General features: G+C 36.8%; 1 protein-coding gene across 1 annotated transcript in view; it reads left to right on the top strand.

The window, feature by feature from the left end:
• The window catches only part of LOC124622112 (mRNA-capping enzyme), an 88,480-nt gene that overhangs the window by 65,409 nt on the left and 11,038 nt on the right, over positions 1 to 12,033 (top strand). Inside the window, exons 9-11 of the mRNA XM_047147721.1 lie at positions 487 to 612; positions 3,332 to 3,517; positions 9,995 to 10,095. Of these exons, the coding sequence (XP_047003677.1) occupies positions 487 to 612; positions 3,332 to 3,517; positions 9,995 to 10,095 (413 nt within the window). The remainder of the gene's footprint in view (positions 1 to 486; positions 613 to 3,331; positions 3,518 to 9,994; positions 10,096 to 12,033) is intronic.

Here is a 12,033-nt window from a genome sequence, read left to right as displayed (position 1 = left end):
AATCCAATCACAAATTTCACTTGATACGCCATACAATTGTATTTTTGATAATAAGTGTAGATGTGGTACTGAGTCAAATGCTTTTTGGAAATCAAGAAATACTGCATCTACCTGACTGCCTTAAGCCAAAGTTCTCAGTATGTCCTGAGAAAAGTGTGAGTTGGGTTTATATGATCAATGTTTTTGGACTCCGTTCTGGTTGGCACGGAGGTCATTCTGTTTGAGATACATCTTTATGTTTGAACTCAGAATATGTTCTAAGATTCTAAAACATTGGTGAAACATTTTCATAACTATATTATCCTGATAATTTTTCAGTGATCTCTCCTTATTCCTACATGTTCACCATTTCAAAATAAGTTATGTTTAAAAACTGTAAAGTGATTCTTGTTAGATACATACCTGAAAGAGGCAGAAATAGAGTAATACTGAATTATAGTTTCCTTAATATATCTTTCAAATAATTGTCTCTGTCATTTGTTGCAGGAAATGGTTATAGATAAGGTGAATGGAAAGGACATCCCAAGATATCTTGCGTATGATATAATCAAATTTGAGGGCAATGACATTGCATCACGGCCTTTTTATCCTGATCGGTTAACATGTATTGATGTAAGTACAAACTTATTCATTTTGAAGAGTAATGATAAGGAAAACATTTATCTCTAATTTAAAAATCTGCTGTGCATCTGTTACAATAATACCACTATATTCAATTCGTTAATACTCTATGACATAACCATTTCTCATTGAGTGTAGCCACTTATGTGTACTTTATACTACTGCAGTAAAATAACAATTGAGTGGCTGAATTACTATTCATCTTTACTGTAAGATGATCTTCAGTGATTGACAACCATTTTGCTCATGAATGTTTTCTATTATTTCTGCTCACCTTCCGTTGAGTTGTTTTCTTACCCTTTAGAATGCTACAAAGAACCTAGTCGCTCCATAAACTATCTATTTGCCTGATGTGTGTCCTTCCCACCTATATTTTGTTTTCTTTATTGTCATAATTATGTGCAGTCCTTCACTTCACTTCATTCTATTCCCTGTTCCATTTGTTTGCTTCCTCCCTCTTCCAGTGTTTCACAACATATGTCTCTTCATTTATGGCTGAACAGGCTTAAGTTTCTAAACTGTATTTCCATTAAAAGTTCATGTTTCAACTGTCAGAAGTCAGAATTGTTAATATTGTCGCAGGCTCTGATGCATTTAGTGTGGTGTAGTGGTTAGTCTCTCTGGCTGGCATACTGCGGGCCGCCAGTTCAGTATCACTACCGACCATTGTTTGTTATTTAGTATTCATCGTTTATCATTCCTGGAAGGACCTTGAAATATCTTTGTCTGTATTCTGGTGTATTTGGTGTTTGTAACAGCAATCTGGAATATTCGATGTTTATACAGAGAGCAGCACTCTCTGTCCAGGAGTCCATTGTTATTCTGTGTGTACATTGGTGACAGTAATAAACATTCTTTCAGTGCTAAGTGCTAAACTTCGTGGACAATCCTGCCTTCGGATTTGGACTTGATTGTGGTTTGGATGTGACAATGTACACTGATCATAAACTTTCTGTTTAAGACATGTGATAAGCTTTGATTTGAAAACTTGTTTACAAAAATCCCTCAAGACTTTTTTTTTCTCCTTGTTGTTTGTTTTGTTGCTAATCATTTGATGATTTTATTACAGAATCGTATTAAATGAAATAGGTTTATGAATCCTCAATAACTTTCAAAGATTTACACTTGCACAAGCAGATTCCTACATCCAGTCAAGTAGTAGGACACATGGTGGACTTGTAATGAAATGATATTCTTGAAAAACTGAATATGAGTTTGCTGCAAGTTGTACAGTATTTTTCATTCTTTGTATTGTCACTGTGCAGTTGTTTTGTATGTTATCAGAATGTGTGACATTCTTCCAGTGTATTTTCATCACTTTCTGCCAATTAAATGTTTATGTCCTAAAGTGTGTGTAAAATGATAAATTCTTTGCTACACTGGATCATATGAATTTTATATCCTTTGTTCTGACTCAGAGTATGCCAAGTATACTAGTCTACTTGGCACCAAAGTGCCATGGTTTGAGGCAGAATTTGTTCTATCAACTGCTAACATTTAGGAACAGACCATATATTGTAAATGCCATTGTAATTTTCTGAAAACATGATGTCCACTAATCTCCAACACCTTTGGAGAGGCTCGGTTTCATTGGAGTGCCTTCAACGTTATGTAATACTTTTTGAGAGAGTGACAAATATAATTTTCTTGTGATCAGCTTTGTGTAAGTTAGTCTGCCATCAACTATAGTACAATCCAGAGATGAGAAACACACTTCATGTGATGCCAATGTTTTCAGGATGAATATGTATAAGATCCACTAGCAAACCCAGCAATGCTTTGCAGTTGTCAAATATTTATGGGAATTGGATATATGTGCTAATCTCCTTCTTCCTGATCTCCTCCTCTCCTCTGGTGAGCCTCCCATGATACGGCGTTGTAGGTGACTTTTCCAAACTCTACCCTTTTCCTAAACCTCACCAGTCCTTTTCATTCACTCTTCTTCCTTCCCCTTCAGTGCTTCTGCCAGGAAGAACCTCTGGCCCCGGAAGCTTGCAGACTTTAATATCTTTACATTTGCGTTCTCTTGCCACCACTTGGTGAGTAGATTTTTTAATCCATCCAGTTACACTGCATTTCAAAAATTGATTATTTTCACTAATAAACATTTGGGACAGATACATAAGTACTGTTAAAAACTGAAATTTTATGATACTTTATATCAGTAAAAGAGTTTGTAAATTTCATTTCGTTGCTCAGGGTATCTTTAAAATTCTTCGAGGTGCCTTATCAAAGAAGGGGTATCGTGTTATATTGAGGATCATCTTATAGTCAGGTAAACACTGTAATACATGCCTTCTGTCTTGTCTTGTCCTGTTCTGCCTCCCTTGAGTTGGTATCATTAATAAATTCCTTGCCCAGTTCTTGGATATTCTCATTTCCTCCAATCCTTTTACTTTCATTTGCTGAATCTTTCTATCTGAAGCTGTTGCCTTTGTTTGATGTGCGCACTAATTCACACATTTCTCTCTTTTGTGAAACGTTAAAATAACTTACAAGTTAAAATAACTTATTTATGCACACACATGTGGGTAGATTAAATCAATTGAAAACTGTGTGTCATGATGAGTGATGCTGTATCAGTGTTCTTCGTTCACCATTTATGGCTTTATTTTTTAACAAATGTTACATTTTTGTAAGTTCTCCAATTTTTATGGTTTCCTTTCAAAGTAATTCTACTTCCATATTTTTTATTAACTAATTCCTTCAGGTGGAGATTGTGCAGCCTCGTAATAAAGCATTTGGTGAAGGTCGTTTGAACAAAGCTGCTGAGCCATTCAGTATTCGTTTGAAGCAATTTTGGGATGTTACACAAGCAAAAAGTTTATTAAGTGACAAATTCAGCAAAAACCTTGCACATGAACCAGATGGTCTCATTTTCCAACCTGCGAAAGAGGTAAGTCTTCCCTTAGAAACTCAGAATGGAGAAAACACCTTTAAAGACTGCTATTATTTAAGAAGGTTTCATCCGCTGAAAGTTTTTTATGAAACCAGGAGGCATTGATAGTAGTATTATATCTCAAATCCACAGTTGTCAGCAACTGTTTTTAGAGCACTTTTGAATCTATTTATATATTTTGTGTGTATGTTTGTGTTTGTTTGTGTGTCTATCGACCTGCCAGCGCTTTCGTTCGGTAAGTCACCTCATCTTTGTTTTTTAATATGAAAGGATTTTGTGAAATTCGAAGAGTAAATGCAGAAAAAAAATTTAATTAGTTCAACAGAATGTCTACAGAAGCACAGAAGTTGTGAAGAAAGAGTGTGTGAATCACGTTGTGAAACAACTTGGGACAGAATTGAGAAATATGATGAAGGTCCAAAAAAGTGAGAATTCGTTATATTTTTTTAATCATGCCTGTGCCAAAGGAGAACAAGTAAAATCACATAAAACTCATATCCATACTGCTCTGAGACCATGTCTTGTTGTTAGAATGATATCTATTTGTCAGTGGCTGGCATCTGATAATTCTCTCCAGATGCACTGCTGGAAAGACTCAAAATCCAAATGAGTGTCTACATATTACAATCTGATCAAAGTGGCCAAAGGATGTATTTGTATCCAAAAGAAAAGTAGAATTAGCAGTGACAGAAGCTGTTTCACATTTCAATCAAGACTGCTATGTGACAGAAGCTGTGAGCAATATCAGGCTTTATACGACCTGGGACAACTGGGAGATCCGGGAAAACCCGGGAATTTTTTCATCAAGGAGAAAATGGAAAAACCAGGGATTTTTGTTTTTTTTTTGTTTTAGTTTTCAGCTTAATTTTTGTAATTTTGACTGGCAAGAAACAATACTCTAACAAAGGATATTACAATATCCCACTACTGCAGAATAATACTGCAGCAATAAAACATGAATGAGAGGAAAAAAAATTAAAATAAAACTTAAGTTGCAAAGGAAATGCGCTATATACAACAAAACACAGTGCTCATACAAGAATCTGCCAACAGCAAAATGTGTCTAAGGCCTTAGGAAGACTATGCAATGATTCACAACAATAAATTGCCTCCAGTGTGCGTGACGTCACAACTGTTTACATTGAGGCCCACGAGAAAGACAGGCTGCGGCACTTACATCACAAGGGTAGGCCTGACCTCACTCGCTTGCTCAGCTCAGCAGACAAACTGCATTTCTAAGCCTATTAATTCATAACTGAATGTTAAGTACTAACAAGAATTGCATCTTCTACTGAAATCTGCTGTTTGGAGTCTTACTGACTACTACTACTACTACTACTACTACTACTACTACAGCAAAATACATCACTTTGCAGTATGCTGTAAGTTAAGATCTATGCTCGACATATATGCTATAATGCCTTGTTTATAGCATTTGGTCTTTTCAACTTAACAGTCCCCATTTCATAGAAGACGTGGGGCCTTATGGAACTGATAATCATTTTGGTGTGGTTTTGATTTCATTTTTCCCAGTACAGACATAACAAATTATTAGTAGGCCTGTGGACTTCTGATTGGTGTAGGACTAATAAACATTAAGATAACACAACAGCAGATTCCAGTAAAAGAAGCAAGTCTCTTTTGCATGTAAATATCCACTTACGAGTTAAGAAGTGTAGAAACGTAGTTTGTGTGCTGAGCTGAACGAACGAGCAAGCAAGCTCAGGGCTACCTTTGTGCCGATTGTGCCATGGTCTGCCTACCTCTTAAATCTTGTGTTTACATTACATTCATTTAAGCAGTTGCGAGCGGACTCACGCGCATGCGCAGTTGAGTTGTGCATGTGTAGTACATTCTCCTGTTTCTGGCTACGGAAGTGTGGCTGTTAGCTGTATAAGCAGTAACCGGAAGCAGCAGGATGCTACCCAGAAAAATAATACTGCCATGCACAAGGTGCCAGATTCACAGGGAGCAAGCTGGGGTGTCTGCCCGGGGTGGAAATTCATATTCTTGAAGGAAAAAAACCTCATTTCACATAGAATCCAGCGCATGTTGGTCTATCGATTATTTATATGATTTTCAAATGCATCCCTGTTGGTTTTTTGAACATATTTGATCATGTTCCAAGTTTATTTCTGAATGAATCATAAGTAGATTTTTGAATGCGTTCATAATGTACATCATGCCTTTGCCAGGAGAATCCCAGTCAAATCTAGGAATAAACTTTACTGCAGACAGAAGGAGATGGGGCTATACGAATGAGCAGAATAAAGTCGAATGGTTGAGTGCCAGACACTGTTTATGTCCTTGACTGGGTTTGCAATGATCAGCATTGTTATAATTACTAGTGAAATCCATAGATTCAGACACCAAAGTGGAAATAAACAACTAACAGGAATAACAGGTAAGAAAGATTACGTCTTATCTTCTTGGTGTATCCAAGAAAATGAAATTCTGGCAGAAAATTTTTGGCCAGATCACTAGTAAGGGCCATGTACAGTCCCCAGTAGCAGCCCTTAAGTTCTGTTGTGGGAGTAGTGTGGAAAACGTGTTGTATGAACATGTAATAATGCCTAACCAGAGTATAAATGTGGGATAACTAAACCATTGATTGTGGCAGGGTTAGGAAAGTTAACCGGCAAATAAGTTTTGACACTGACTGGAATAGTTACAGAATTGATGATGACAAGATTGTTTGTTAGAATGAGGAAGTAGAAGAAGCGGGGACATCACACAAATTATGGAAGAATATGACGATTCCAAATTTATATAAAAGTTTCATACTACTACTTTTCGATCTTGTGCTTGAGAAGCTGGAGCATATGAATTAAGTGTGAAACTATTTCCTAACATAAAGCTTTTTGCTTGTAGTAGGCCCGATAGGCATTTAATATTGGTACTTTGTGAATTATATTCTGTCATTTATAAAAGTAACCATTTGTGCCAAAACAGTGTCGTTTATTTGGTGTGTGTTAAAGTTGTTGCAATATTAGACAGGCCTATTTCGTTTTATCTAGCAGGCGCTGACAAAATACATGTAATGAGATCGGGAAACCACGCCAGTCTTGGATACTATTTGTATTAACAGCTTTTCCAGTATTAGACAACGACATTCCCTTTCTCATGTAGCATAACATTTGATGAACTTTGATGAAAGCATGCCATGTAAAGCTGTAGCAAGATTAGAGAGAAAAAATCTTGAAGAGATATGTACTATCTTGCTTGTCTCTTATCTTCATTGGTTTTATGTACCCTACATTTAATTTTATGTCATGCAAAAAAGCAGGTTATTAGCTAATAGGCAATAAAGAGTGCAATTCTTGTCAAGAGTTCTTGTTCTCCTGGTTACAGATAATCCCATCCAATATTAATTGCGAGGGAAAAAAAAGAAGAGGGGTTGGATGTCAAATTGGCCGACTGGGAGCAGGAGAGGCACCAGAAGACATTTTAGTTTCCACTGTCCCGAATATAGTTTGATGGCATCCACAAAATATTACATGTTTGAATTCCACTTAGCGAAATACAGTGACGTGCAATAGAAGAATGCATGTGAAGAGGCATGACACTGCACTTTGGCACACTTTAAGACCAAATAACATGCCTTACATTCCCTCGAACACATGTTTTATATATCAGACTCTTCAGAAAGATGTGTGCTACAAAATGAACATATTTTTGAAAAGTCAATTTTTTTATATATATTTTTTTGGCGTCCTACCTCAAGCGCTCGATGGAGAGGGGTTCGGAAATATTGTTGATCCGGGGCTGATGCACATAGCAGTCTGATTTGCAGTGGGGAGGTGGATAGTCTCAACATGCCCCATGTTTATGTTTAATGATTTTGCTGTTTCATCTTCCTTTATTGTGCTCATGTCAAATGAAAACAAAACGGATTTCTGTGGCCGGGATCTATCAAGTGAATTAAAATACATTCACAGAATTACGGAAGGCCAAAATATGTTATTAGTTTCAGATTTGATTTTATTTCCACCTTTCTGACAGTCAAGCATTAACTGCCTTGCAGAACAATGAAGCTAGTTTTATCAGTTTACTAAACAAATTTGGCTTTTATTAATATTTTCCAATTTATTTGAAACGAAGTGTTTAATTCCACACTATTGGCTAATTTCAACTGTTTACTGCATTACAAAAGTGCATGTTTTCTAGAACGTATGGAATTATGCCATATTATAGAACCAAACATGAGATAATACAGTACTGGTAAGCGAAGAAAATTTACATCCGAATCTGGACATACAACTGTGCACTTTAAGCCGAATTATGCATTTTCTTATGGTTCACAAAATTCAGACGATCTTGGAGTATCATCTGATGTCTTGTTTCTTTTATGACATAATGTAAGATCGTTTAATGTTTTACGCATACAAAGATATGGGCTTCCTGCGTTGTAGCTGCGCAGGTGCAGTGATGCCTGTTATCCGGTGGTCTATGGCAGCTGCTGAAATGAACCTATTTCTAACAGGTCATGGGAAAATATTTTGAATGGTTGTTTGAAAAGCGGTACTTTCAAAGTAAATTTCCTTTTACACAGGATGAATTACGTGCTAGAATGCACGATGAATTTCTTAAATCACAGAGCATTTTACTCTCATTTAGAAACAACTCTTTTAGGACGACCATTTAGAAAAATTTCGAGCACAGAAGATCAGACCTTTATGTTGCTATTAAAAATTTTACTGGCTTATTTGTGTGATGTATCTTAATGTGTAACACACGCAAAAAAGATCAACTTTATATATGAAAGCCTAGCTTCTCTTGCAGCTTATTAACCTTCAAGACCAACATTATAAGTGAAAGCTTTACTTTTATTGTAGCAACGCTATGTATATTAATTTAAACCATAAACTTTTCCTATTTGTGTGTTTGCTCTACATAACAGTGATGTAGCTATTGCTGTCATTGGCTGGCAAGATCATGTGACATGAGCTATAACTGGCTTACAAAACCATATCTCCATCTTGATTTCAGTACTTCAAAAAATAGTATGCGATGTTTGGTGGAATTTGAATTTATACTTTAGTAATACAAAAATATGAAGCGTACATGTTGCTGCACATCAAAGATCTTTCCAAAATGTGCTTTTCTTTTCCCCTGAGTTTCATTTTCTAAAGTGCCAGGAAATTCTACACCGGTGTATAAAACCATAACCATTCAAAGGATTGATAAGCTTTACAGTTCTGAGGAAAAGGATACTGTCACTTAACACAATAAAAGTGTACTTTCACCCAGGAGAAAGTGTATTTTTAACTGGGACATCCGGAAATTGTTTTCCTTGTCTGCCTATACACCCCGAGTTCAGACGTCTATAAATTGAAGTGTAATGATTGCCCGTGCTATTACATCAATCAGACAGGCAGAGCTGTGAAGATAAGATATAAAAATCATTTATTGGGGAAGAAAGGAGTGAATGTTCATAATTCTGCATTTGCCAAACCTTTACTGATTGATTGCTAAGCATATCCCAAAAAATCTGGAAGCCACAATTATTTTGAACAGAGAAGTGAAAAGGCGAAAGATGTATCTTTGGGAAGGACTAGAGATCTTTAAACATCTAGAGCTCAGGGACAGAAATTTACTAAATGACCAACTGAATCTTGCTTGCAGACAATTTGTGGAGGTTTCAAACCTATACTGTACATAAAATCTTCATGCAGTTGCCAATAACCTATGCATAATTTCGACAAGTATGTTTCCATATTTGTAGATAGTGCTGTTACATTGTCTTTAGGTTACGTGTATTTCTGAAGAAGATGGGTTTACACCCATTGAAATTATGGTCAAAGGTAAAATAAAACCACCTTTTGTTGCAACTGGTTGGATGCTTTGGGTTCATTTACTTAGTTTAATTCGTGTTTTGATTTTCTTGTTGCTACTATTTCGGAAACATTCGTAACAGTTTCTGGATGCCCATCTTATCACATGGACAGGGGACTTCAGCTGATGATATATATGAGGAAAAGTACCACCACAGCTTTATCTTGAGAATGTCTTTATTCTGTTACATGACTAGTTTTGGCAGCAGTTCAAATGGCTCTGAGCACTATGCGACTTAACTTCTGAGGTCATCAGTCACCTAGAACTTAGAACTAATTAAACCCAACTAACCTAAGGACATCACACACATCCATGCCCGAGGCAGGATTCGAACCTGCGACCGTAGCGGTCACGCGGTTCCAGACTGAAGCGCCTTTAACCGCACGGCCACACCGGCCGGCTTGGCAGCAGTGATGGGGCCTGAGAATAGCAGTAATATGTTGCCGAAACTAGTTGTATGATAGAATAAAGACATTCTCAAGTTACAGCTGTGTTGGTACCATTTCTCATATATTGTCAACACTTCTCATTATCCTTACTTCTGTTGTGAAACACTGGTACTTTGTATAGTTTTATTGACTTTGCGTATGGGTATCTTCGGGTGATCTATTTATTTCATTTGCTTTTTCCCCTCCCTAGCCATATGTTGCTGGACGATGCATGGAAGTTTTAAAGTGGAAGCCACTGAGTCATAATTCTGTTGACTTCAAGTTGAAGATATTGACAGAAAGTGGTGCAGGGTAAGTGTTACCTTTTAGTGTCATAAACCTTCATTTTTCTTTTGTCTTAAAGTAATCACAAAATAAGTTTAGGAATTTTGTTCAAGAAGCATAAGCTCATTTAAATTCTCGTACATCATGAATCCCATTATAAGTCAAGAAATACAATAGCAAAGAGAGGAACTGTGCCTATGTGCTGCAGAAACAAATCGTCGTCATGAGAGCCAGTCTGCTTCTACTGAACAGACATTCAAAAAGAAACACACAGTATCTTCAATGTCTAGTTCAATTATTTAAAAAACTGAGACTTTGTTTGAACAGAAAAGATGGGATGAGATTTGTGTGTACTGCAGGAGAGGATCAGGAGAGGTGAAATATGAGATTCTGATGTAGAAATAAATTAATAACAACGTCAACTTTGCAGTATCCTGCCGATAATGAGGGGTTCATAATTGTGATATTGAAGATAAAACAAAATCAAATGAAAGGCTGCAGATGGGTATAAAAGATGAAGGATGCCAGAAAAAAGATACAGTATGAGAAAGAACAGAAGGTAATACTCCCTGATGAAAAAAGAAACAAATTTGATTTGCAAAAAGATAAGTGGGCAGGCAGAGTGAGAAAATAACTATACAGTAGTGATGAAGAAGGAAATCCATAGCAGAGATTCTAAAAATCAAAGACAAAGAAACAAGGTTAAAAGTTGAAGCAAAGTTGAAAGCACAAGAAAAGCCTGTTTTGTAGAGATAGTCCCCTCTCTGGAGTTGAAAGCCACTGGTGTTGGGAGGGGAATCCAGATTACCTAAATGGTGAAACGAATAATTTAGAGCCTTATTCCATAGTTTTCAGATATGAATCCAGGACAGCAATATTTATTCTTGCAATATTTTGACTGATAAATGTACAACCATCTGCAGGGGAAATCTTTGAAGATAACCATACAGCGATCTGCAGGGCGAGTTGGTGACTTAATTAAAACCACTTGACATAATGATATACTGTGGAGTAGATGTACGTTTCCTCCACAGTGTATCATTATGTCAAGCGGTTTTAATTAAGTCACCAACCCGCCTTCAGGATAGGGGTACAGTTGTAAGCCATAATATCAGAATAAGAAGAAGCAAAAGAAGAAGAAGAAGAAGAAGAAGAAATACTACTGTTCCAAATGTGTACCTCAAAGATGAGGCAATGTTCTATCTTCCGGAAAAACTTATACACTTCAGAACTTTCTGTTGGCTTCTCAGCAACAAGGTACTGAGTATTGCCATTGTAGGCAATTTGTCTGTGACAATTCATTTTGCCCAGTAGCATAGTAGCACATATGCTAGTATAAAATGCCATTCCAAACTAGCAAGGCTTTTTATATATCACTTACATGGTGTTACAGATCACTCCTTTCACAACATATATGCCTTGCCACTTTTAGGACTAGAGATTAAACAAGATTTGCAGCTGGAATTTCAGTGAGGTGACTTTTGGGAGCAATGCAGATCAATAGGGAACACAGTGCCTCCATTGTCCACCTGGAACCCTCCTTGCCGGTTATGATGATTAATGAAATCATCAGTTTGGCCAGTCATGTTGGCTGGCTACTGGTCACAGTAGAAATAATATGCAGAAGTGCTGCTTGCTGTGATATTGACACATCATATCCAGGTATTTGGTCTGTTTATTCTGTGTCTCGGTGTTGGAGTGATGGCTTATGTGTTTCTCATAACACTCAGGTCATGACTTATTGACGATGTTGTGGGAGAAATGTGACCTGTATAAACTGCTACTCGGGTTGGAGGCCAACAGTGACACTGCAGTTCTGATTCAAAAATGTTCTGATGTTGACAGTGAGATAACCAGGAGCCAGTCTTTGTCTTAACGTACCACTTCTCATGGGAGGTCTTCATGAAATGCACTCTATGAGTATGAAAATATAGTTTTCTCACCTGTTGATCATAATGTCTTGTT

This window comes from Schistocerca americana, chromosome 7, assembly GCF_021461395.2.
Source record: "Schistocerca americana isolate TAMUIC-IGC-003095 chromosome 7, iqSchAmer2.1, whole genome shotgun sequence".
Classification (NCBI taxonomy): Eukaryota; Metazoa; Arthropoda; class Insecta; order Orthoptera; family Acrididae; genus Schistocerca; species Schistocerca americana.
The sequence above is the reverse complement of the archived record's forward strand: the minus strand, read 5'-3'. Positions and strand labels throughout refer to the sequence as shown.